The following is a 26,752-nucleotide window of genomic DNA, read 5'->3' on the forward strand; positions in this document are numbered from 1 at the left end:
GTGGTGAGGATGAGGTGCTTAAGGTGTCAGTGTCTGCCTAGAGATGGCAACAGGAGGAACTACGAGTGTATGTGTGTTCATCTAGAATCAGAGTATATGTAAAAAACAGCACAGTATAGGTTAATGTATAGAAGCAGTTGGTGGGTACAACATGGAAGAAGTTATGTAGTGCATATATGCAGCATATGAATGGAGATGGTACCAATGTTTTGTGTCACTGTACAGGCTCAGGGGGGCTTGTAGCCTCCCCTGGTGTGGATACAATCCTATCAGGGATATGCATATGTTTTAAGCATATATTAAGTATATATTTTATATATTTTATATAAATATATATTTTAAGTATTCTTTAAGAGAGAGGGTTGTAACACTGGTGAGGCAGCATGTGGTGGTTGAGCTTGAAGTGATCCTATGATTGGAAGCACATGTGTGGGAGAGAGGCATGGACAGCAGGAGATGGTCTTGGCACCACTGTGGTGTAAACAGTCGTGTCAAGCTGCAGTGTGCAAATTGGTCACTCACTCTTGGATGTGACGGACAGGGGCAAAACATGTGCCGGGTGTCAGAATATGATGGGGAGGTATCTTTCGGGACAGAGTGTGTGGAGAGGGGCAGGGCTGCTCATGAGTGATATCTAGAGTTGTTGGTGGTAGGACAGGACAAGGTAGGGGGCGTGGAGCTGCGTGCTGGAGGAGGCACGGGCAGCGCTGTGTGCAGAGGATTGAATGTTTTGTGCTTTGTCGGTCGGTGCCGTGCCTGGTGCCAGCGCTGCGAGGTGGGCAATGCACACGGTGCAGTGACAGGAGAGGGTTACAGCAGCTGCGTAGACATGAGGCATGCTTGCCTAGGTAACACTGCTCACCCATGCAAGACCCAGGCTTTTTTCTTAAAGGACAAAGGATAGTCCCTTTGCCAAGGGTGCCCCTGGTCTGGACCTAGGTGCCATGGAGGGAGAGCTGCGGAGAATGGAGGGAGGAGAGGATGGTGGACGGGGAGGGGATCAGTGGGAATTGGGGGAAAACAATACTGGGTGGGGAGAGAAGTGCGGGATAGGGGGGCACTGAGTAGCGTGGGGCAGTGGGAATAGGAAACAGGCTGCCCTGGAGCTGCCGGATTTGCAAGCAGCCGGAGGGCGGGATGGAAGGCGGGCAAGGGGAGTGGGGGGTGGTAAGGGACACCCACTTACGTCTCCTCCTGCATTTTTTTTTCTTTCCCTCCTTCTTTCCTTAGCTGGTGACGCGCCGCTGCTATTAATCATTCACCAGCCGGGGAGCAGCAATTGCCGCCGCTCGGAGCGAGCGGCGCTGGCAGCCGCCTCTCTCCCGATGCCCGCGTCCCGCAGCCGCCGAGCCGGGATCCCTGACGGGATGATGCCCAGCGCAGCCGGCGGCGGACGCCTGCTGCTCTGAGCCGGGGCGTGGGGGTCCGGGCAGAGGATGCTCCCCAATGGCACCTGCCCCAGGCTTCCGGGCGGTGCAGGCAGCGACAGCGGCGACAGCGACAGCGGCGGCAGCGACAGTGGTGGCGGCGGAGCCGGTGGCGCCTCGGAGGAGGCGGCGGCGGAGGGCATGGACTCGGGCGGCAGGAATTCCTCTGGCGCTCCGAACAGCACCCTGAGTGAGTCTCAGGGCAGCGCTATCCTCATCTCATTCATCTACTCCGTGGTGTGCCTGGTGGGGCTGTGCGGGAACTCCATGGTCATCTACGTGATCCTGCGTTACGCCAAGATGAAGACAGCCACCAACATCTACATCCTCAACTTGGCCATCGCAGATGAGCTGCTGATGCTTAGCGTCCCCTTTCTGGTTACCTCCACCCTGCTGCACCACTGGCCCTTTGGCTCCCTGCTCTGCCGCCTGGTGCTCAGTGTGGATGCCATCAACATGTTCACCAGCATCTACTGCCTGACCGTGCTCAGTGTGGACCGTTACATTGCCGTGGTGCACCCCATCAAGGCGGCCAGGTACCGCCGGCCCACTGTGGCTAAGATGGTCAATCTGGGTGTCTGGGTGCTTTCCATCCTCATCATCCTGCCCATCATCATCTTCTCCAACACAGCAGCCAACAGTGATGGAACAGTGGCTTGCAACATGCTCATGCCAGAGCCCACCCAGAGATGGCTGGTGGTCTTTGTGGTCTACACTTTTCTGATGGGCTTCTTGCTGCCTGTGGTGGCCATCTGCCTCTGCTACATCCTCATCATCGCTAAGATGCGCATGGTGGCCCTGAAGGCTGGCTGGCAGCAACGCAAACGCTCAGAGCGCAAGATCACCCTCATGGTCATGATGGTGGTGATGGTCTTTGTCATCTGCTGGATGCCCTTCTATATTGTGCAGCTGGTCAATGTCTTTGTAGAGCAGGATGATGCCACCATCAGCCAGCTCTCTGTCATCCTGGGCTATGCCAACAGCTGTGCCAACCCTATCCTCTATGGTTTTCTCTCAGACAATTTCAAGCGGTCCTTCCAGAGGCTGCTCTGCCTCAGCTGGATGGACAATGCTGCAGAGGAACCCATCGACTACTATGCCACTGCCCTCAAGAGCAGGGCATACAGCGTGGAGGACTTTCCCCCAGACAACTTGGAGTCAGGGAGCATGTACAGGAATGGCACTTGCACCTCCAGGATTACCACCCTCTGAGGAAGCATTCCTGTCCCCCAGCTCCCTTCCTGCCCCCCAGCTGGAGGGTGAGCGAAGCCAGGGCTGTGGCTTGGGGAGGCTGGGAGGGAGGGGATTTTGGTCCTGCCCACTGCCACCAGTGTTTGGCACAAGAAAGAGTGAAGAAAACCCCACATCCTTGATTTGCTGCCCCCTGCACCCTGATTGGCCCCTCTTGAAAGATGGTGCATTCTCTGATGCTTTGACATCCACTTAGTGAATTGTGGCTCTCATGGGTCTGGTAGCTTAGGGTCTGGTAGCCTGGCTCTGTCATTCCTCTCTGTGTCTGACAAGTGGCTGTAAAGGTCCTGCAGTGACTTCTCTCCCTCCATCTTTTTTGTACACTTTGCCCTTCCCCTTGGCTGGTGGAACACCCCAGGCCACTGAGTCGAGCCTGCTTCAGTCAAGCCCCAGCATTCAGGCTCAGACTGCCCCCAGCTGAAAATGACCCCACTCAACATCTGTCAGCACACACCTCCCCTTCAGAGATTAGAAATGCTGGAAAAATTCCCCCAACACATACCTTGCCCTCCCCCAGGAAGGAGTAAGTAGCCTCTCTCTGTGCCTATCTTTCCCTCCCATGGAATAAAATAGAAAGCAGGGAGCAAAAAGTCCCCGAGAAAGAAGCAGCATAGTCACCAAGATTTTTTTTTTGCTTTGCAGACAGCTTCCAACTCACTGGGACTTTGTCTCTCTGTGCTACTTGGCAGAAGCAGAGCAGAAAAGGTCTTAGGAAAAAATCTGACTATTGCTGCACTTTGGAGCTGTGCAGCAGGTTGCTCATGATGGGAGATAAACAGTCCCATGACACACAGGGAGCAGAGAGCTGGGACTCATTGAGATGGGAGCTGGGGGACTGCTGAGTTGGGAAATGTTTGAATCTGTCCACACACAAAGTGTGCTGATAATAAAGTTTAAAGGGAGCATAGACTGTGAATCTGCTGTCTTGAGCCTGCTCTGTCAGCTGTGAAACAGCAATGAAGGGAGCTGAGACACTTTTTGAACGACCTGGATGATGGCAAAGTCACTTTAGCCTATATGGAAAAAGGGGGAGGCATTTAAAAATCTCCACCAGTCTCTGAAATAAATAAATACTTGACAGAAAAGTAGCTGTTCAGTAATAGCTATTACCCTAGCTCCAGTTTCTTCTGTTGCACTAAAAAACCCAACAAAATGGGTTTCATATGTTGCCAATGTAATATACTAACCCAGAGCTTCTTAATGTTTCATTTCTGAGAATTCTTGTTTTTAATGTGTGCCAGATGTCTTCTTGTTTGATTTTTATTTGATTCTAGTCACTGTGTTGTGAACGTGTTTTTCTGAAGCAATTTATACTGTGTACTTATGTCTGTGGTGGCTACTTGCAAGGTTGCATTTAAAATGGGTGATGCTCAAGAAGGCTTCTTTCCAGATAAAAACATTGTCTTTTTTTCTAACTCTTTCCTTTTCATTGTCTCCCCCACAGAAATTGTCCCTTGAATTTTCTCTCTTCTCCTCTTATGACAAAACAAATTTCATATAGACAGATGAAGCTTTCTTTGATAAATGACAGCTGATTAAATGAAACCTTCTATCCCTACTCCCTTTTATCCCACACAGAAGTGTTGGTACAGACTGTGTTGAAATAAGCAGCTATGTTTTTTGCTTTCTACCACCTATGCTAACAGTGTCACAGAGTGGCAAGTCTCCCAGTAGCTGTGACAAATCACTTCTCTAGCACAAGACTGTGTTTGTATCAGTTATAACTACTGGCAATATGAAGCAAGAGACTGGAAAAATCTCTAGTAGCAGCATACCCATAGCATTGTACTCGTAGCTGCAGTGCTTAAGTACAGTGTAAAGTGTAAGGTTGACAATTAAGGCATCTAGTATTTGTGGTGGTGGATTGACTACAGGTTTTTGTTTAATTATACCCTTTAACTTTTCTCAGCAGCAAAAAGCAGGATGCTACTTTGTATATTTCTTTCACCAAAACTTAAGTACCATTAAATGAATGTATAAATTTAGTATTTCAAAGTTGTCTGATTCAAAGTCCATCAAAATGAGAGAAAAAAAACTTAAATCACTTCAATGGACTGTGAGTCAGCTCCTTTTAGTCTAAAAATTGCTAATGTGGAAACTGTTACATCCTTATTAAAATATTTCATGAAAAGCTTTAAGAATTGTACAGTTTCTTTTCTTTTACTTCCTAGTGGACACGATTTAAAGAAAACTCGCAAATTTTGCCATGTTTTACATGTACATATGGGGAAATGAGGATGAAATCGCTTTATAAGCTCAATTAAATTTTCACAGAAATCAAATGTCTGTCAAAACAACTGTAAAATGCCCCATGATATCCATGATGCTATTTGCAGGGCTTCACTTGAATTCTCACTCACAATATCTTCAAGATGGCATAAATCTCATAATCTTATGTGGTCCTTTTCACCCCGGCATATTTTTATGTATGGTCAGATTAAACAGAGAGTCAGTCTACTTTTCACTGTTGAATTTCTTTGATATCAGACACGATGAAGCAAGAGTGAAAAAGCACAGAGATTCATACTGCACACTCAGCTTTGATGAAAAGTTGCACTGGGTTTTGTTCTTTCATTTTTTTTTCTCTTTGCCTCGCAAAGGTTGCGGTGGAAGCCTGCACACCTACCAGCACATGCACTTCAGTTTCAGCTCTCCCAGGCACATCGCAGAGGTTGGGTTGGGCCTTCAGTAGATGGCAGGCTTGCCTTCAGATGGATGGGCTGATTCACTCCTGGCCAGCACTGCCCCTGTGATTCCTGGCTCTGTGTGGTTTCAGCTGGAAAAAAATCTGTTTATCCCAAACTAACAGTTGTTCCTGCTATTTTTCGCTCTGGGAGAGGCGATCAACAGCAGTAAATTATTCAATTTAGCTAGAAAGAGAGTTAGTTAGTTCATTCTGTGTTACTATTCTAAATAGTAGAACATAACCACCCGAGAGATAAAAAGTTGTTCTCATGAAATAATATGTACCAGAAAATAAACAGAACTCTTTTTAATGCTTTCCAAATGGCAAATAAGGGCATTCAGATTTCATATGGAAATTATTTTAACTAATGCTTAATTCACTGAAAAAAATAGTAGAGTAGTTTATTTCTTGGTGACATTTTGACCTTTTTATACAGCTGCAAGTGGGTGAATTGTAATTTGTAACCAGTAGTAATTTTTTTGCTATTTCCCCATGAGTTTTGGTTTATATTTTAAAAATACTGCATTCACTTTGTCATGGAAATTGGCCCTGTGGCCACTGAAACACAGGCAACTTTTGCCCTTTCTTTAGCCTGAGACCTTTACCCAGCAGTGGGGCAGCACCAAGCAGTATCCAGTCAATGGACTGGACTTTTTCCAGTGGCATGTACTATAGAGAACAGTCTTCACATGGAATGCACATCAGGTGGGCAGCACACATCAGCTGCAGCATTTTCCCACTCAAAGGTGCACAGGAAATCACTTTCCTTTCCCACCAGGCTTCCCAGTGCAGTACCAAAGACAACACATCTCAGAATCCTAAGGCCGGCTGCTACCTGCAGTTAGTGGACTTGAACGAGACTGGTCCCAGAGGCACTTTATATCTGGACAGTGGATGAAAAAGGTGATGGCTGCATGCAGATATTCTGCCTCTTCAGATGGTCCCTACAGCAGAGAACATTACACAGAGTATGGCTTCTTTGCATTCGACTCTTAAAGAACCCATTTGATATCTTCACAGAGAATGAGAATCAGTTTTCTGAAAGTGATGAAAAAATTTCTGAAATGCCAGCTTTCCAGTGAATCAGAATTTTAAAACAGCCTTTCTAGTTGTTTCTGGAAATCTAAAAATCTGCATTTCTAATGTATATGGCATGCTCTATTAACACTATTTGCTGTATTTTAACCTGCTACCAAAATCAGCATCCTAATTCTAAATATGAAACTAAGTCTTACTGAAATAAAAGAACCCAGTGATGTCATACATTCATGTTATATAAGGTTTGACTTTACTCTGCCATATTTCTAGAACAGTGACAATTTAATGTCTTATAATCCTGATTAAAAAAAAGATCTAAGAAAAATAATTTCAAAAAATCAGAATAAATTAGCCAAGAAATAAACATCAATCCAGTGTTCTAAACTCTGTGATATTAGTCCCTAGGAACCTTACTTGACACCAGGGCTCTACAGACAAGAATGTGAATCATGTATCTCTAGAGGAGAATATAATATTTCTACTGAATTGTATATTTAGCACTTCCATCCTCTTCAGTGTAGCCTTATTTGGCTGATAACTTCAGGCTAAGCCACAGGAAGAAAGGATAGTTTACTAATAAGATTTCTCTTCAAGAAAAATGCTTTTAGATATTACATTTTGTGGAGAGAAATGGCCAAGAAAAATAGGTGACCCTGAGAGTATTTCGAAGGATATCATTAGACAGCTCCAAACCAAGCAAAATTTTGACAAGACGGATGCTTTTCAATAAAAGCTAAGTATGCCCACTCCCTTCCAATTTTTTTTTCTCCAAAAGCCTAAAATCTGAATTTGGCAAAGCAATAAGCAGCTATGAAGCAGAAACAGTAAGGTTCTGTATCCTGCCTGAGGTGTATAGGTTTTTGTATCCAGTCTGGATGGAATACATTTGTCATTATATGATTATCATGTCTATGATGGGTAGGGTCACCTTGGAAACTATATAAACATACAGAAAATTCCCTCTACTCTTCATTCCCACTACACCTTCCACCCCCGCCTCCCCCAAAATGTCTTTTCTATACAGGTTCTTACACTGTACGATATGTCTAAGGGCTGCTCTGTGGGTTCTTGAGCTTCCTAACTAGAAAGGCTCAAATAAAAGTGCCCAAACTCACAGACTTAGGGAAGTTATAGGACAGATAACAATTACCAGATTTCTGACTTGGGATCTGAACTGTGTTGCATTTATGACTTAGAACAGGATTGTCTCCACTTACCTTGTTGGTGACAGTGCTGTTGTCAGTGCACGTGTGGGCCCTACCAGCCCAGGGGGAGCTGCTGGAGGGTGCTGGACTGCACTGCACCGTCACAAAGCTGAGCAATGCCAGGTGACACCAGTGCTGCTGCCACGGGCTGAGTGTGGCACGAGCTCAACTCAGGCACACAGCACTTGCCCGTGCTCAGATTCACAATGGAAAGCCCAAGGGATTGCTGGTCAACTGTTGTGGTCCAAAACATGGCAAAGCTGGATATTTGGGGGAGAATGGATGTAAAAGCAGGCCAAACTGGTGGATACTTGATACTGAGCAGACTGAGAGAGAAGGAATCTGATATGGAGAAAAATCAGGTATGTGATGGTTGGGAGAGGCTACTTTGTTAAGAACAGAGTAGAGTCCAGTACAGGCATTGCAAAGTAGGAGTTTGGCTCTTTCACATAATTAACTTCCACTGTTTAGAGGACAGCAAATACATAAACTCCCAACTCAGCAAAAAATATGAAGTTGGGCTTTTTATGTCAGCTGCTGTTTTCCAAGCTGACTGTTATTTTTGAAGGTTAGAAAGTATCAAGGCATTTTTTTCTAAGAACTAGATGACAATTTAGATACTCTATGGAATTACTAGAAACTCAGGAAAACAAGGCATAAACAAATAGATACAGATTTTTCAGAATGTTAATTTATTTGGAATTTTTCAGATGCTTTGAATTTCACAGATTTTTTTTTCCTTTATCAATAAAATAGAGAAAATTATCTAATAACTTTTTTCTTAACACAAACCAAGAAGAATCTCATATTGACAATACAGAAATTGAATACTGAAGAGTTTTCACTGCTATTTCACTGTCATAAAGTAAAATTAACATAATTTCTTACTTGATGAGAATCTTCAGTACAATGACTGGGAAAAATCCTTTCCCTTAAGGAAAGATATACTCGTAAGAATGAAAAGTAATGTAACACATTCCTCTGCACAGACATTACAGACCTTGATCACTTATAATCTCACTCAAGCTATCTGTACTTATGATCTTATGTTATGTTCCAGAGAACAGTGTAAATCATTCTTATCAGCCAAAACCACAAGGCCTGCTGGTTACATTCCAAAAATAAAACCATGCTTTTCCGACAAGTTATAACCCATAATGACCCATAATGACCCATGGTTCCTGCCTTAATGACTGAAAATATTTTTTTGTTTGCAAACCACCACATTTTGAGTAACACCTGAAAACATACGCAGCAAGAAGATGGTTAGGATAGATACATCCGGGTAAAGATGGATGCTTGCCTGTCTTTGTCATCTTCCCCTCCTCAGCTCATCCTCTCTGTGTACCTGCAGTCTTCCTCCTCTATATTACCCCTAAAATACATAAGAGTGGTTGTTTTCCCATTTTTCTGACTCAGAATGCAAAAGGACTGGCAGGTGGAAGGAGGGGGAGGACATAACAAATGCAGGATCACCACCACACCTCTGCATTTCCCAGCTCCACTGCTGCTTCCACTCCACCTGGAGGACTGTGCTCTCCTCTGGAGCTCCCAACATAAGAAGGATCTGGACATGCTGGAGTCCAGAGGAGGCCATCAAGATGATCAGAGGGTTAGAACACCTCACCTACAAAGACAGGCTGAAAGAGTTGGGGTTGTTCAGCCTGGAAAAGAGAAGGCTTCCAGTACCTTCAAACAACCTTCCAGTACCTACATGAGAGTTGAAGAAGAACATTTTCCTGGGGATTGTGGTGACAGGCCAAAGGAGAGTGTCTTCAAACAAAGAGGGTAGGAATGGATTAGGTATGAAGAAGAAACTTTTTGCTGTGAGAGTGGTGAGACACTGGACCAATTTGCTCAGCAAAGTTGTGAATGCCTCATCCCTTGAAGCGTTCAAGGCCAGGCTGGATGAGGCTCTGAGCAACCTGGTCTAGTAGAAGGTGTCCCTGCACACAGCAGGGGGGTGGAACAAGATGGTCTGTAAGGTCCCTTCCAACCCAAACCATTCTATGATTCTGTGATTCTAGTCAGCAATACAGAAAAGGGAAAAGATTTGCTTGGTAACAGATGCTTCCTTTTACACATCCACTTTCAAGTCTTTGAGTCCCAGACTACAAGCCCAGAAGAGAAAGTCAAGGCTGCATACTGGGCAGAACTGGGGGAAGAAGAAAAGATACTGGGGGAAGAAGAAAAGATACTGGGGGAAGAAGAAAAGATATTAAGTTTAATGTTTTGAAGTCCTGGGAATGTGGTTACTGCTGCTGCTGCCCTTCTGTGTTTGCCTTTTAAGTCAATTATATATCTTTGGTGAAATATATGAAATGCCACACCACAGCCTTGCTAAGTGTCCACCTACAGAAGAAATAAAAAATATTATTTCTAGAAGAAACTACATTGCATCTACCAGTGACTGACATCCATGTAATAATGAGGAAAGATAACTGGGATTTAAAACATGAGAAAAATTAAGTGATAGGAAGTTCCCAGGAGAAGCACAGAATCCATTATACTTTTAATATTCTTTAAGCTATATGATACACTTAAACAAGAAGTGTTGTCTGAAGTACTCAATTTTTTCCCATGTCCACTTATAGATTTCATTTCAATCCCACAGAACACCTAATTAAGCCCTTAGCAGCATAAATCATTCTTTTTAAAAAATGTGGAAATTAAAGTTTTATTTCTGATTATTTGATGAAACAAACCATTAAAAATTCACCACTTGTTCATAAATAAAATGTGCAGCTGACAAATTATATGCCTGCCAGTCAAACTATCTTTGTAAGAATTAAGGAAATCTAAAACTGGCAACATGGGACACTTTTTTGGATAACTGTGATAGACAAGTCTGGACATTCCTATTCTTTGCAGGAATCACCATTTTCAAATGTAGACTAAGAGTTTCTTGCTATCACCCTTTCATTACAAATGTAATCATTTTAAAACTTACAGATATAAAGTTTATATGTGATTTATATGTCTTTATTATGGGATGAAAAAATATTTTTTCCTATGCTGGAAAAACAGTTGGAATATAATGTGCATATATAATGTTTATTCAATGGACATGTGTACAACATGGGTGAAAAGATTTGTCTCTATCTTTGCCATGTTTTGGAAAAATACTTGCATTTGATTGTGGGTTTTTTATGTGGTGTTACATAATAATTTTTATAAAAATTGCATCCATTTTCATAATCAGACACTTTTATTATCTCAGTACTTACTATCATTATCTGTACTCATTATGATCTTACTTATTCTCCTTCTATGGATGTAAACAGCAAACTCTGCTCTGAATCTGCCTTGCAGACCAGTGAATCATGGTTGTGATATGAACCAATGGTTGCATGACAGGTATGTGTTGGTTTCTTATTCACTAAAGACCCAATTTGACCAAGAGTGGAAAGCAAAAATGATCAGTCCTTTCTCCCAAAACATCTTCTTTTTGGTCTGAACCATCAGAGAAAGAGAAATTCATGCATTTCAAAGTTGCTCAGGTTCCAAAACAACTCCAAATGCTATTTGATCTTTATTCTACTGACTGCAAAAATAAGATAAAAAACCCGACATACTGAACAAGAATCTCTAACATGTAAAAGCAATAATAAAATTATGACCATTTAGCCATGCCTTGAAGACACAGAAGGCACCATGAGCTTGCTTTTAGAAAAGTGACTTGCACAGCTGGAGACTTAAGTGAGCTGATTTTTCTGATTTAATTTTAAATGTGTATTTTACAGGCATTTAAATATAAGTAGCCTCCATATGCCTTCTTTATAGTCAATGCAGAGAAAGGGCACTTTCAGGATGTAATTCACAGGTCCTGTTTTCAGCATCTAGTCTAAAATAAGATTAATTGCAAGCACATTTTTCTCTCCATAGGCAGTACAGGTGTCTAGGTGAGTAAAAAAGTCTAGATCAATTACTGGAGATATCTACACATGGTAAGATGGATCCCATCCTTAGATGCAAAATAGCCTGGTTTCGCATGAGTCAAATTATAAGCCAGGAGGAACATAGTAGAACCCTTGTGTAGTCCCCTAGACAAATGTCTAATGATCCTGAATTGTGTGAGGAACAGAACTCTCAAATCAAAACATGATTTCACAGGAAGAGGGAAATGGGAATTATGAGACAGGTAAATGGCTTGCAAGGGCATAAACCTGTATATTTTAACTAAACAGTCTGAGTCACATACTGAGAGATGCCAAAATAAGTAGGCAGGTGCTTAACTCAGCACTTAATTGTGTGCTTGGTAAGACTCCAGAAACAGAGAATGAGAGAGTTTCTAGAGCTTCGAAAAACAGACCTGGACAGTCCCATCAGACTGTAAGAGTTCAGCTATCTGATATGAGAGAAAGACTAAAACATACAAAAACTTAATTTAGAGAGGCTCTCATTCATCTTAGCTGCTATTTGCTTATACAGCCCCAATAGAAGAAGCAAGCTCCACATACATCATCCCATAAAAGAAATTATTTACACTGACAGCAACTGAGGTGCTATTAAGAAATAAGGCATTAATGGCTAAGGCATTTTCCAAATCTGTGCACATCTGAATGTAGAATCAAGCCTCCTGCCCAAGGTGAAAAATGCCTGCATTGTGAAATAGAAATGTCAGATAAACAGATTAAAAAAGTATGCAGATTATGAGTCACCTTGTAATGAGCAGCATTCTCACCTACCTGAATTTAATTCCTGTCATGATGCAAGGGAATTTATGGCTACAGTCAGGCTGATGGCTCACAAATATCAGTGATCTCTTTACCAAAAGCAAAAGATTGTTTTCCAGATAGCAGCTGCCTATCATCATTAAAGGGAGAGAGAGGGAAAAGGAAAAACTTCTACTTATATAATTTTTTATCCTTAGCAGATGTTTACACCATATTTATCATCAAGTCTTTGCTTGCAAGAAAAATAGGTAATAATAACGCACATTTTTTAAACAGAGTTCTTTGAAATCAACAGGAAAGTGTCAAAATTAAAGTAGTAGTAAGAATGTCAGCTCTCAAGAGAGGAAAACGAACAAACAAGCGAGTGTATTTAAAGAGACATTTCAGAGATTAAAGTTCTCTTAAGGGAAGAAAATATTTCCCTATTCTCCCCACACCCCAATAAGCTTGGATGAGACCGCTTAGATATGTATAACTGCACTCAGAAAACCTTGAATCAATATTTAATATTACAACTTTAATTGAAAACCAACACCATAATAACAACAAGTGAGCCTCAGCACTCTGAACTGCACAGAAAGCAAGTTCTGCAGCCAGGTTGAAAGCTCCTCTGCAGGAATTCCCAAGGGAAATCACAGAGGAAGTGTTTATCTCATTTAGAAAAGGGCACGAACAGTGAATCTTTCCTTACTCTCAAGGGACTCCACAGAAAACAATATATCTGACTAAAGAGAATGAGATTTGCATGATGTATTTGGACTCACATTAACTCCTCTCGCAGTGTGGTGTGTCAGCACCTTGCCTGATTCTAAGGGAGCCACATATTGCACACAGAAGGCAATTTTTTTAACAACCCAACTTAGGAGAAAAACGGTAACTGAAAAATTTATTCTCTGCTACAAGAATGAGTATGAAGTAACAAACAGGGCAGTGATTTACATCATCCTGTATTCTTTTCATCTGCTGAAGTATAAAACTGACTCCCCATAAACTTCTCATTTCCTCAGCAGTTTAATGACTTTCTAAGTATAGAAATGCGCTTTCATTTTTAAGAATGTCAGTATGAAAGCACGTGGGTTGCAGTTTCACCCAAAATTATGGCAGTTCATCTCTCCAAAAGTTCCAGCAATTAGATTGAAAACGAGAGCCTCCAAGTACCACTCAGGCAAGGAGTGACTTCTAAATTACAAGATGCAAGTGCTCAAAGTGGCCCACTTTATGCTTGCTCCAAGTAAGGCACCAGACGAACAGCTTCTGAGAGGATAAAAATGAACAATTGTTGCAGCTGCAATCGCTCTGTCGGCCAGGCTGATCTATTTATATTTTAGTGAAATCAGCACCGAAATAACTGTTTTCCAGACCGACAAAAAATTCCGACTGTCCAAAGATTTCAATCCTCTCAAAAGAACGTCGATGCGCTCTCCTGCGTTTGATAATGTCCAAGCCCTGCCCAGCGAAGTCCCGCGGCTCATCTCCCTCGGCTCCCCGCGGCAGCAGGGCTGGGGACAAGAGGAACGTGGGCAGCCGAGCGCTGACCCGGGTGGCAGCTGCCGCCCAGGGCAGCCCCGAGGGACGCGGCCTCGGCGGTCCGGGGCTATTCACCCCCCGCTGCTCCGCTGGGCTCCGCGGAGCCTGCCTCCGCCTTGTTGCCGGCCTCCGGCGGCTCTTTCTCGCCGCGGCCCTCGGACTTCTTGTTAAAGCAGATTTGGAACACCCCCAGGACGGTCATGACCAGGATAACCAGCACCACCACAGCGACCGCCACCAGGATGAAAACGTAGTTGGAAGAGAAGGAGGAAGAGGAGGAGGAGGACGAAGGCGGCGGAGCAGCCGTCTTCTCTCCGCCGGCAGCGGCCGTGGCGGGCGGCTCCGTGGAACCGCCGGGTGTCGGGATGGAAGGACGCCGCCCCTCCGCCCTGGCACCCGACGGTTCCGCAGGGCCACCTGTAGGGGTGGGGGCCGGCCCCGTGCCCGGGCAGGGAGTTCCGTCCGAGCTGCCCGGGATGCAGGCATAGGCGAAGCCGCCGGCGGCATCGCGGCACCCGGCGGCCTCGGCGCACCGCCCGCTGTCGGGGGTCGTGCGGCCGAAGAGGCAGGGGTAGAGGGGCTTCTCTGCCTTCCAGGCGAAGCCGCCCGGCTCGGGCTGACAGGTGAGCCGCACCTCCCCGCCGGGACACGCCACTGTCAGCACGGTGCCCGGCGGGCTGAAGCCGGGGCCGCCGCTGCGCTCCTCGAAGGGGAGCCGATACTTGAGGTCAAGGGCGCCCGCGGGACTGAGGTCGGGGCAGGCACCCTCGTAGTGGTACTTGCAGAGGTAGCCCGGGCTTTTCATCCCGCAGACCTGCTCCTTCCAGCCCCATCTGGGGCCGTCCCCGGGGTCAGGCGCCAGGTGCAGCCCAGCGCAGCGGGCGAGGAGGCAGGACGGCAGGGGCTCCTGCAGCCACCGTCCGAGCGCCGCCGGCACCTCCTGCGGGGCCGTCCCACCCCCGACGCCCTCCCAGGAGAAGCCGCGGAGCGGCTGCTCCTGGTGGGTGCAGGTGGCGACGTTCCTCTTCAGCCCGACCCAGAACACTGCGGGCGCGGGCACCGCCGCGTCTGCCAGCAGCTTCAGCAGCAGGTGCAGCTCCGGCTCGCCGCTGACCCAGGCGAGGCTGCCCCGCCGCTGGTCGCAGGCGCCGCGGGCCTCGGCGTACGAGACGTTGGCGAGGTGGGCGCTGAAGCAGGCGCCGGCGGACAGGCAGCGCACGGCGGCCCGCGGGGGCGACGGGGTCCGGCCCAGGGCGCAGGCCGCAGCCAGGAGCAGGCACCAGGGCCCGGTCCGCCTCATGCCGGTGGCGGGACGCGACGGGCTGAGGGGCGCCGGCTGCCCCTGCCGCTCTGGTGGCGTTCTGCCCCGGCTTGGGCTGGCCTCTGCTGCCCGCGCCGTCCCTCTCCAGCGCCGGCCCCGCTCCCACGGCCCTCCCCCGGACCTGCCGGAGGAGACGTGTCGGGAGCCGTGGCTGACCTCGGCATCCTCCGTTTGTTGGAGGGCCCAGGACAAGCAGCTCCCGGCGCCGCCAGGAAGCGCTCGCCCCGCCCGGCGGGCGGCTGTCCAGCCGCCGCGTAGGACTCTGCCTCCTCCGCTGTCGGAGGGACAGGAGGGTGGCGAAGCCCCGAGCCGCAGCTGTCGAACAGAGGTCACGGGGCCTGTTTTCACGTGTCCCGAGATGCCCAGGCCATCTTGCTAGCTTGTTGTACAGCGCTTACGGGAGAAAAGCGGTCCGGCTTCAGTTATCTCTTCCTTGGAGGATTGAGGTTTCTTGGTTAAGTGCAATCAACCCCGTAGCTCCGGATTCCGGGGGTGATTTAACAGTCACAAAATCTGATTTTGGTTTCTCAGTAATTGCAGTCCGTTTGGATGCCAGTAGACTTGGTTTTATGGAAAAGAGGTTTTCATAACAAAACTAGAGCTTGTTGGTTTAATTCTAGATGAATTCATAGTTTTGGTTAATCAAAGTGTCAAGATGCTAACAGCCACCTAAGTCAAAGTTTGCGGTGTTGTAGCAGCTGTGTATTCAGAGCTCTGCTGCTTACTGGAATTGTAACCCTTGCATTCAGTATTCTCCATGGTACCCCAGGGCAGAGGCATCAAGCTATTAGCCTGTGTGGGTCAGCACATGGAGATTCTTACTGCCTGCCTGCATTTTAAGCCAGAAAGATGCAATTAATTTTGCATCAGGAAACTTTATCACCTGCTATTCCCATCCCTAGTTCTTCACTGGATCTAGCTTTAAATGTGCCCAAACTAAATGAATTGTTCCTTGAGCCCCTTGTTTTTCTTGATGATGTACAAAAGCTGTGCTTCTGCACATACCTGTCAAGTTAGTATCTTGAGCCATTTCCCCCAAATCTGGTTGATAGGTTTGGGAGAGAAGAGTATTTGCTACAGCTTTGCAATTGCCGTTTTACTGGGGAATACTTACAAGGCTTTGCCTAATATACCAGTGCAATCCTACAGCTTCACTTTGTTTTCACTTTCAAAATTGAGTTAGTTTATTATAGCCAAACAGAAGATAAACTTATAAATAGAATAATGTAGAAGCCCCAAAATTTTCATATTATTCTTCAAACCTAGGATTCTGTCACTGAGGTGGAAAATGCAGCTCAGTCTTGCATCTCTTCTCAGCTGTCAGCCAAGAGCATGATTTGAGCCATCTGGGCTGGCCTCTACCAGGTAATTGATGGCTATTACTGGCTCATTTCACACAGGCCATGACTTTAATTTCCTAGGCTATACATGAACCAGCAAACTGGCAAACCAGTTTAGAAACAATAGGTTAACCCCCAGTGCCCTGGGCAGCCCAGTCTCATCAGAGGAACTTGTACAGCACAGAAAGATGAAAACATTGTATTGCCAAAGCTGAAGGTTTTTACCAGCTGAAAATAGAGGTGGTGGCTGTACATCTCCTCAACCTGCCTATCTGCTCTCCTCTCCTGTTCCTATTCAGGGGAATGTTCTGCAAAATATTTAAAAAATAACAGGTCTGCTGGATCTCCAGAAAACAGCTCTTCCTCTGGTTTTTTATTGTTCTTTCTAACATATAGGTAAATAAGAAATCACTCTTCATGGGGCTTTTTCTGTAGAAGTCCTTTTTTGAAAGTGAGGACTAGCTACTCCCACACACATGTGAGACTACTAAACTTCTACATATAAAGAAGGCTTTATTACACAAACCTGAATGTCACAACTGATGGATGTGTAAACTGTAATGTAGCTGTTGCTTTCAATAGTTAAAGCCTTATTTAGACATAGTCATTCCTTAGTGTTTTTCCTGTAAGATCTTAGCCCCTGAAAAAACAGTGGTTTGCTTTAATTGCATTTTAATAAGAGCCATTAAGTTTTATTTTTATTTCATCATGTAACTGTATCTATCTTATAGTAATACATTTTTATTAAGGAGCTGTGTGAGTAAAACTAATTTCCTCTTTTTAGGTGGATTCCTTTTGGGTTTTTAAACGGTAAATTACAACTATTCTTTTTGCAACTAACCAGGAAATATGTCATCTGTATATGAGCACATAGTTTGCTACTGCTAGGGCCTAAGGGGCTGTATTTTCATTAAAAGTAGTCTTGTTGAGGGATACAGCATCCAGATCTTGCTAAGAGCCATATTTTACTTCTCAGAGGTAGATGGATGCTGCAGTATGGATGCCTTGCTTTCAAGGGGACAAGTGAAATGATCATGTCACACTAAAATGTGTAGAGCATAAGGACAGTAAATTTTTCTTCCCCAAAGGGGATACAGGAAAATGCTTGGAAATAGATCTGTCTACCTGTTATGCAACAAAACCAGGAGACAGCATCTAATATCAGAAGCAGCTGTCTTTTCTGCTAGTGTGACGAAGGGCTGCTGATGTGCACCTCCATTTTTCACCTGGTTTATTGCATGATCCAGATTTGTTTGGGGCTGGAAACTATTTACAGGGAGCAAGAAATGAAGATCAGTGTTCTGGGAGCACTGCCTGTTTGCACAGCTTCAGCCTTTTTGCTTGCTGCAGCCTTGCAGAGTCTACGCCATTTGTCTCTGGTCAGGTTGTACAGTCCCTATGAGCTCTCTCCTTCCCTCTGATCCCAACTGGTATCTCTACTGGATCCAGACATCCTTCTGCTGAATTTGTTGTGGGTAAAGTCAAAACTTACTTCCCATCTTTCTGTGTCCTGCTAAGATATAGATTGTAATTTAAATAACATAATGTAAACAAGTATTTTAAGCAAATGAAAATTGCTGTCAATTGGCAGTGTGCCTCAAAAATTATATAATCCTCCTTTGGTCACTAAGTGCTCCATGAAATATCTATATCATATGAAAATATATATAGTATATTAGTATATTATAGTATAATATGGAAATATATATATATATATATATATATATATGGTTTATCAAATAAGGCAGCCCTACATTTCACATGTAACTTGTGTTTAGACAAAGTATTTTCTCACTAAACAGTTATATTATTTTTTTAAGAAAATAGTTTAATTTTAAAAATAAGACTGTCTTGAAGTCAATGAGAACCATCTTATTTCAACAGTGTGACAAGATTTCTCATTAATTTCTCTGCATTCAGTCAAAGAACTTGCAACAAGGAGTAAAAATGCCAGGTGGAATCCAGCATCCTTTTGTTACTTTTCCAGAGAACAGGATAGGAAATTAAAATAAGAATTTCTGCTTTATTGTAACAAATTGCACGATCGTAAGAATTTAATTATTCATCTCTCAAAAGGACTTTGTAGATTACAAGGATCACTTACAGAGTTTGGAAAAGACAACCCAGCAGGGGTCATGCAAGTCCCTGTCTTCTGTAATAATAATTTCCAGTGACATTATCACATAGCTGTGGGGCTTAATAACAAGGAATGATATTTAACTGCTGGTATGAACACAGTGGTATATCTATTACATTTATGACATAGACATAAAATATAACTAATCCTGACCTGCTGAGGGGACATTTAGTTGATGAACTGCATTGTTTTGGCTGTAGCATTATCCCATATGCATATGTTCCCCTTAAAGCCTGATCAGTTTATATGTTCATGTTTCCATTGCTAAGTATGCAAGAAAAATATGTATCCTGTAACTACTTCCACTCATCTTTAATGAGTTATTAAGGAAGATTCCATTCTGTAATTAGCTAGAGGAAATGAACTCCAGAACTGTCAAATTAAACACATTAAATCTTTTCCAAAAATACTGTAGAGTATAAATATTTTTTATTCTCACTCTAGCTTACTCCCTTCCTTTTGTTGACTGGATAATTCATACTAGTTCCATCGTAGCCTTCAAATTCTTCACATTTCCTGTATTATGTAGCACGGTCTGGCCCCACATGAGCTTTGTGCTGAGTATACATTGGTATGAGGGGATCTTTAAGAACTGGAGGTGGGTATGGCCCTACAGTTTATTTTGCAGTAAAAAATGGCAGAAATAGTAAAAGCACAAAAGAGAAGAGAAGAGAAGAGAAGAGAAGAGAAGAGAAGAGAAGAGAAGAGAAGAGAAGAGAAGAGAAGAGAAGAGAAGAGAAGAGAAGAGAAGAGAAGAGAAGAGAAGAGAAGAGAAGAGAAGAGAAGAGAAGAGAAGAGCAATCAGCACAGATTAAGTTAAAGGAATAGAGAGCTGCAGCTCAGAAAAAAAAGAAAAAAAACAAACACTAGGCAGGAAAATGAGTACACCCAAAAAAAAGCCAATAGGGAAGAAATCAAAAGAAAAGAGAGAAGTGAGATCATTCACCAGTGTTGAAGTACCAGAGTGGTAGAGGGAGCCTAGGGGCCACATCTGTGCTGCCACTGCCCAGTGTGGCAGCACTGGTGTGTGGCTGGTGCTGATGCCCACGGGCATGTTTGCACAGCTGGGCAGCCCCCACAGCAGTCTGATGCCACGTGGTGCAAGGCTGTGGGCAAAGAGCAAAGGACAGTCACAACCAGAGAGGCAGTTACCACATAAAGTGATCATGTGGGTGTTCAAGCATATCCTTTTAGGCAGCTGCAGGAGACGCACTGTGTCCTGAGAGATGTTGGTGGCCTTGAAGCTACTTTGTGGCTCAAAGGCCAGCCTTAGAAAGCATTATTGTGATAAGTTCAACACCACCGTTATGCAATTTGCTTCCTGGTCCAGGAGGTTACTGTCAGCAGCCAATGTAAACCATAGGTTTTGGAGGCCCGGGAAAATACTGAGTTCTGATGTCCTCTCATCCTAGAAAAAAAGCAAACAGAAGAGGAGAATGAGAGTCTAATTCAGATTTACTCCAATGCTATTACATGTTTCTAGTATTTTATCAGATTTTGAACTAAATAAAAGCTTTTTTTTGAATCAGTGAATTATCATTTGAGGTGAGAAAGACCTAGATTTTTAGTAACTACCTATAGTATTGTAATTCCACAAAAAACTTCTAGGACTGGCAGGCTTTTTGGGATGAGACAAAATTTCCTAGGGAAATGAAGTAAAATAGAAGGAAATCTATTGGTAAAGAGCTGATTTCACTTCCTGGCCTTTTGCCCAGACTGACCATTTCAGAGAGTCTCGTAGTATTTGCTTGAAAATGGGTAAGGGATACAGACTAGTAAGAATAAAAGCAAGAAGGAGCAGCTGTGAGATGGAGAGGCAGCAGATGCTTGTCTACACAAGCAGCTAATTCAAAATGAAAAAAATAAAAGGAAGGAAGAAAAATTCTGAGCCTAGTGAAATAATTGTTGTCATGGAGATTATGGGAGGTAAACATACCTTTTATGGAAATATTTATTGCCATTCGTTTTGTGAGACCAGACAGACTAAAAAGGCTTTAGTTCACTTTATTGATAGGTTTTCCTCCTTTCCCTTTTTATATAATGGCAATTCTTAAAAGCATTTCCTTCTCAAGAAAGTCTGTTTTAAATGTTCCTCATTGTTTGCTTGCAAGACACAGAAGCAGAGTATCTGATGTAGGGGGAGAAGAACATCTTGCTGCATGGCACATGGCTTTTTTACTTTCCTGTTTATCATGGACTTAACTCTTGATATCCTAAATGGTTCTGTCAGTTGGTACCTAGGAGCTTGAAATTTTACAGAAAATAAAGACAAGGGAGTTCTTTTTATGCTATGGAAGAAGTCCCTTTTGAATGCAGATAGGCTCAAGAAAAAAAAAAATTAGTGTCTGACTTTGGACTTCCCACCCACCAGGATGTGGAATATTCAGGACTGGGGTGTCACTCTGTGTCTAATTGAAATAGGAAATTTAAATCTATATCTTAATTTATTTTCCAGAAATGATTCATGGTCCAAGTAGTAGATGCGTCTTACCTGCATTTCTTTCATGTGAAGGTTAAAATACTAGCAGCTCTGCCAGTTTTTTCGCAATTTAAATGAAACAAATATCTCTGTTATGACTTATGAAGATGTTGTTTTTCAAAGATTGAGGTTTATCAACACTAAAGACATCAAGAAAAAATCATTTCAGAACACAGTCACATATTCCATGCATAAGCAATGACGCATTCACAAGGTAGACCTGATCATGTTTTCATCCATGAGCAGGTTCTGTTACTTTAATATAGTTTTTTAAAAAAATTTTTAATATAGTTGTGTGCCAGGCCAGGTTTGATTGATTTATTATTTCCATTTAATTATATCAGCCAGTAGCAGCAAAGATACAGTCCTTGCACTGCTATTATGAATATCTCAGGGCTGCAGAAAACACATGAACATCCTCTGTCACCTGTAGATCTGGGCAGACTGAGTCCCACCTGAGCCTGTCATTAATCTGTTCTGTGGTGGGTGTGTATGTGACAGGAAAAGTGCTCCTCTGCAAATTGTGTACCTGGTGGGTGTGTGTATGCCCATTCTGCCTGTATCTGGACACTTGTAGTTATTCTTCCCCTAATATTCTGGCAACACTTGAGAAAGATATGTATCTATTCATACGATAAAATAAAGCCCTAACTACTGTTTGGCTAAAGACAAAAAACAACCCCAGTGTCCATATAATCATATTTAAAACAAGCCATGAATAATAGGATGTGAAAACAAAAAGTGGCCTCATTTCCTGGCGTCATTCAGTGTGATGCCAGCCAGAGGCTGCCCTTGAAGATTGCCATGGTTCAGGGACTGCCCATGAAGGAAGGAACTGTCATCACTGCTCTGCTGGTTTCAGATTTCAGCCATCATAACTTTCTCTACTTCTATGTGGTATGAAAACAGAGTGACAGTAATTTGTGCTTGGTGCTCATCAGACACCCTGTAATTGGGGGGAGAGGTTAGGGTCTGCAGGAATCTAATTTAATCGATGAGCTCCACCAACAGGCCAAGTTCCCTGGGAGGTTGGTTTACATTCAGCAGTATTTTCCCAGGTAAGGCATGAACAAGTGGTGATTGTTGCTTGTTGTTGCTTTAGCTGCCCATTACTCAGGACAATAGGCAGCCTGCAATCCAGCTGCACCCCTTGGCACTTGGGTTCAAAGGGCCTTGGTTTCATATTAGTTGAATAGAAAAGGTCAATAAGAGGTGAGAGACAATTGAATGTGGATAAATAATACAGGAATGAGAGCTGCAAGTGTTTGACTCATCTCTGCTGATGTGATATTGATCTGAACTAGAAATGTCAAACCCTTCTCCGCCCAGAGGTTTAGAAATGCTTCTGATGCGTGTCAGTAAGAGATAAGAATCAGACCACGAATATATTAGCAGATGCCACAGGGAATAAAGCATAAACAACCCAAGAACAATATTTCCTGTGTGTCAGGTACAAATAAGGTGCTCTTACTTGGCAGAGCACGTTCTGCTTATGTCTGATCCCTCAGGGCAGTCTGGGCGTGCCAAAGACACTTCTCCTGGGAGGAGAGGTCAGGTACAAGGAGACTGTATAAGAATGAGGTGACAAGTTCATGGGACTACACCTGTGCCCTCACATGGAGGGGTGGGGGAAAGGATTGAAGTCAATGGATTTGCCCCACATGGAATTTCCACCCCATGTATTTTCTGACTGGCCTTCATGTTTTACCCTGAGAGCACCCAACTGGATTCATAAACGATTTTAGGCATCATGCTACCACTTCTAATTAAAGAATCTTCAAAGCCTCTGCTGTGCCATGATTTAACCCTCTAGAGTTAACCTCCCCAACACACTGATTTTCCTTCCTGTGAATTACTTTACATTTTTCCCATCAGACATGTGTGTGCAGCTTGACATTACATTTGACAAGACTTGTCCCTTCTGTATTATGCTTATTCTTTGATCTCAGATGAATAAAATCAGCTTAATTCGCCTAATGCATAAAGCCTTGTGCAAAATGCAGTCAGATCGCAAAAGGACAGGGAAAGGAAATCCTGTAGCCTGGAGGTTAAGGCATTTTTCATGACAAAGCAGAGTTACTTCTGCTGCAGTGATTATTTCTGTATTTTATATCTACTGAAAAAAACCCCAACTGTCAGGAGAGACAGATGCAGAAACCCAACTAAGATTGACTGATCTTCTCCTTAAGCAAAGGGTTTTGCTTCACATCCCTGCTCCACAGTCTGACAGAAGAAGGATTTGAACATACATCTCTGACATTCAAGTAAGCATATTAATCACTGAGCTGTCTGACTTTTTTCCTTTTTCTTATTTAGAGAGACTGACTACATACCAGTTTTCTGATGTATTGGAAAGCAACCAGTGGGGATTTGGACTAAACAAACCTCTTTTCCTTCCTTCTTCCCTGACAGGAAGGGCGTCAGTATGTCTCCATCTTCAAACAAGATGGGAACATGGGACATGTTCCTTTGAAGTCAATACTAAATTGAGGCCTGTCTGCAATATTGAATTTGTATTCCAAAGGAAAGAACTCCTACAGAAATATCTAGGGAAACAGTGCTTTTGCTGAAATGTTCTGTGTTAGTCTCTTGCTATATTGGGACCAAAGTGGCAATGTTGCTGCTATAAAACCAGTGAGAATCATCTACTATTAAATGTATTGGTTTTTACCCATGCGTTGCACCAGGGTACAAAAAGAGAGATTTTTATTCTTCAGTATTTAAATATTAAAGGAAAAAAAATTAAAATTACTTACTTTGGTAATTCCCAAAGAGTTTCCATGTCAGCAAAGGAAAACTTAGGGAAATGAACATACTTAATCTTAGCTGAAATCTCAACACTATATTTTAACAAAGATTCCCAAGTAATTGTGACTGCAAGTCACTGCTCACAACAGCTACCCTTTCCAGGGAAACAGGAATGGAGCTGGGCTGGTGTTTTTGATTTAGCCAGACTCCTTTGGTGGGAAAGAAGCAAAGGAGAGAGGAGTTGAGATAAACCTTCAGACTCTGAATCCTCTTGCCAGACTGGTCGTACTAGTCACTATAGAGAGAATTTATCCTGTCCTTCTGAACCTGTAAAGATTAGCTTATTGATTTAATTATAACTGGTCATGCAACATACACAGGGTTTTTTATCTTTTTTTTGTTTGTTTGTTTTTAATGTGAAGGAACTGTGCCATAAACACAAGTCTTTAACAGTCTTTAACAGATTTTTCGTTTCTCTCAGGAAAAAAATTAACAGGATTAAGGAATCTTAGAATAATTTCAATTGCTTCTTTCTAGGTCAAGCAAATGTTATATGAAACCCCCTTCCTTGAAAAGTAGGCTTTATGTAGACCTTTAGACTTGTATAGTTACATATATTAATACATGAATCTATGCAATGACAGTTCAGAGGTGTGCTTGAATGCATTCATTGCTGATATGCTGGATTTATGGCAGCCATACCAGAGGTCTGTGAAACTTTGCTTGTCTCATTTCCAATGGGATTGAAATGCTTCTGCTGTTCAGTAGCCTTGTATGCTTGTCACCATTAATGTTCCCTCTAATTTATTTCTCTGTGTGTGACAAATGACCTCCTGAATGCCAATGTGAAGCTTGTAGCCCTAATTCACACAATGCTGGAAATGAGACAGCAAAATAAATGAGTGTGCGATCCTCTTTCTTTTTTTGATATTCTGGGGCTCACTCAGCTCATGGTGTAAGTTTCTACAGATTTATGGCTTCTTCATCATGTTAGAAAGTAAAAATAAGTTATTTTGCATTGTGTGCAGACCTTCAAATTACACAGTGTCCAAGGAAACACAGCTGCATCACTGATAGACACCTCTTGTGCAAAAACCTCAAACAGACTGAAAATGCATCCTCCTAGCCAAGTCTTCACACTGAGTTCTGTCATTCCAGTAATAGGTAAAGAGAGAGAAAGAGAGAGACAGAGAGAAGAGAGAGGCATTCAGAGTATTCAGAATTGTCCTTTACGTGACTGGGGCCACTTGGGAGGAAAACTGCCTGCTCGGGAGGAAAATCCCCAAGAAAGCAGTTTGCCATTCTAGATCTGTCTCTGTGCTCCAGAGTTCTGGGCGAAAGATATGAAGGAAGCTGATGGAAGTGGATTTCAGAGCTGTGAGAGCACTGGAGCATTTGGAAGACGTGTCACATCTCAGCATACCCTGTCCCAGTCCCTATGTTTGCAAGCTAAGGTTTTGCAGATGGACTTCAAAGGAATCCTGAACTTGTGTTCATCTGAAGTGTTACCAACCTCCACGCACATCCTCGCTTTTGCTCACTGCCTGGGGGCAATAAGCTCAGGGGCTGCCACAAATTCAGGGGTATTGGTAATACCCCTGTCACATCCAGATGTCCTGGTCATTGCAGTGGTCACTAAACCTGTTTGTGGCTGCAGCTGGGGCTGGCACAGACTGCTCACTTTCATAGCTCCTCTCTTAGGCACGGCTCAGAGGGTGGAAGCCCATTGCAGTGTATCATACATCTCAAATAAAGCATACAAGCGCAAAATTTAAACTTTCCATGAGTAAAACTTTATTGCTCCAGTGATGACATTGAGTGAATTCAAAGAGTGAGCAGGCTTGGGTGGAATGGCTTCATTCTGAAGCCTGAATGGAGAAAAACAACAATTCTGGAGCCAAGTACTGATCTTCTGCTATAGTGCCATGTTTTCTAAGGTGACTTATTTGACCCCATTTTGTACTCCAGGATGTGGTTTCTAGAATATTGTGATGACCCACCCTTAAGGGGAAGGAACTTCTCTGGGCCTCTACAGTTATGCTTGGTGTGTGTCATTAATACATCCTTTGTCTGAATTCGCAGGGTCTCCATGCATGTAGACTGTGCCACTTAAAACAACAACCCTCTGTGTCTGAAAACCAGGGTAAGGGGCTGAGTGAGCAGGAGTTCTGGAAAAACAATACTTGAACACTGAACTAAAGTGGTCTACCTAAGTGTGTGGGCTTAAGAACACCTGTGTAAATATGCATACATGGAAAAGAAAATCCTTACCCCCATTAAAAACACTGGAAATTTTAACACTAGATTCAGAAAGGCTCGATTGCCACAAGGGCATATTGGAAAGTATAATTAATGGTTTCTGGAAAAGACATTGAAGTGGAAATGTCTGAATTTCCTTCAAAAAAAGAAATAAGCATTTTTATTTTAGAAGAATGCATTTGAAAAAAAAAAATCTCTTAAATTGACATTTTCTTGTGACTACCCACATCAGAAATGAAAAGTGGCTATTATCCAGTGACACAGAAGTAGGTTACTGAAATTACTGGAGCTTTAGTGTTCCAGCTTGCCTGACACTAAGTCTGGTGTTTGTTCTTTAGATAAAAGATTGTATATGGCTGTATAGAGTAACAGGCGACTTTCTTATTATCTTCAGATTATGAGTATATGCAGATTATAAGCATTAAAAAACCCTATATATATATATATTCTGGAGAGAGACTGCTACACTGTATTAAGGATAACCTAAGACTCTTCTGCTTCATTGCCCTAATGTCATAATTCTTAAATTGGATAGTCTCAGGATGTCCCCCCTATGTCTAGGCAGGAAATCGAGCCTAATTCTCATTCCTGCAGTTGTCTACCTAATGATGGCTGGATGAGTGTGGAGCGCTATGCACTGCAGTTACCTGTGATAAGT

General features: G+C 43.3%; 2 protein-coding genes across 2 annotated transcripts; one reads left to right on the forward strand and one right to left on the reverse strand.

Annotated features, from left to right (window-relative positions):
- The first annotated feature begins 1,233 nt into the window (after window positions 1-1,233).
- On the forward strand, window positions 1,234-4,821 carry SSTR1 (somatostatin receptor 1). The gene has a single exon (XM_059849926.1). The coding sequence runs from the start codon at window positions 1,437-1,439 to the stop codon at window positions 2,637-2,639; it is 1,203 nt and encodes a 400-aa protein (XP_059705909.1). The 5' UTR covers window positions 1,234-1,436; the 3' UTR covers window positions 2,640-4,821.
- Window positions 4,822-12,779: 7,958 nt separating this feature from the next.
- Window positions 12,780-15,325, reverse strand: CLEC14A (C-type lectin domain containing 14A). Its single transcript, XM_059849927.1, is given in 2 exon segments — window positions 12,780-15,143; window positions 15,146-15,325. Coding segments are annotated over 2 exon segments (1,416 nt in total). The 5' UTR covers window positions 15,296-15,325; the 3' UTR covers window positions 12,780-13,877.
- Window positions 15,326-26,752: the final 11,427 nt, after the last annotated feature.

Source organism: Haemorhous mexicanus, chromosome 6, assembly GCF_027477595.1.
Source record: "Haemorhous mexicanus isolate bHaeMex1 chromosome 6, bHaeMex1.pri, whole genome shotgun sequence".
Lineage (NCBI taxonomy): Eukaryota > Metazoa > Chordata > Aves > Passeriformes > Fringillidae > Haemorhous > Haemorhous mexicanus.

What these genes read in the sequence shown, in the direction of transcription:
- SSTR1 (XM_059849926.1), top strand. Translation starts at nt 1,437, where the DNA reads ATGCTCCCCAATGGCACCTGCCCCAGGCTTCCGGGCGGTGCAGGCAGC.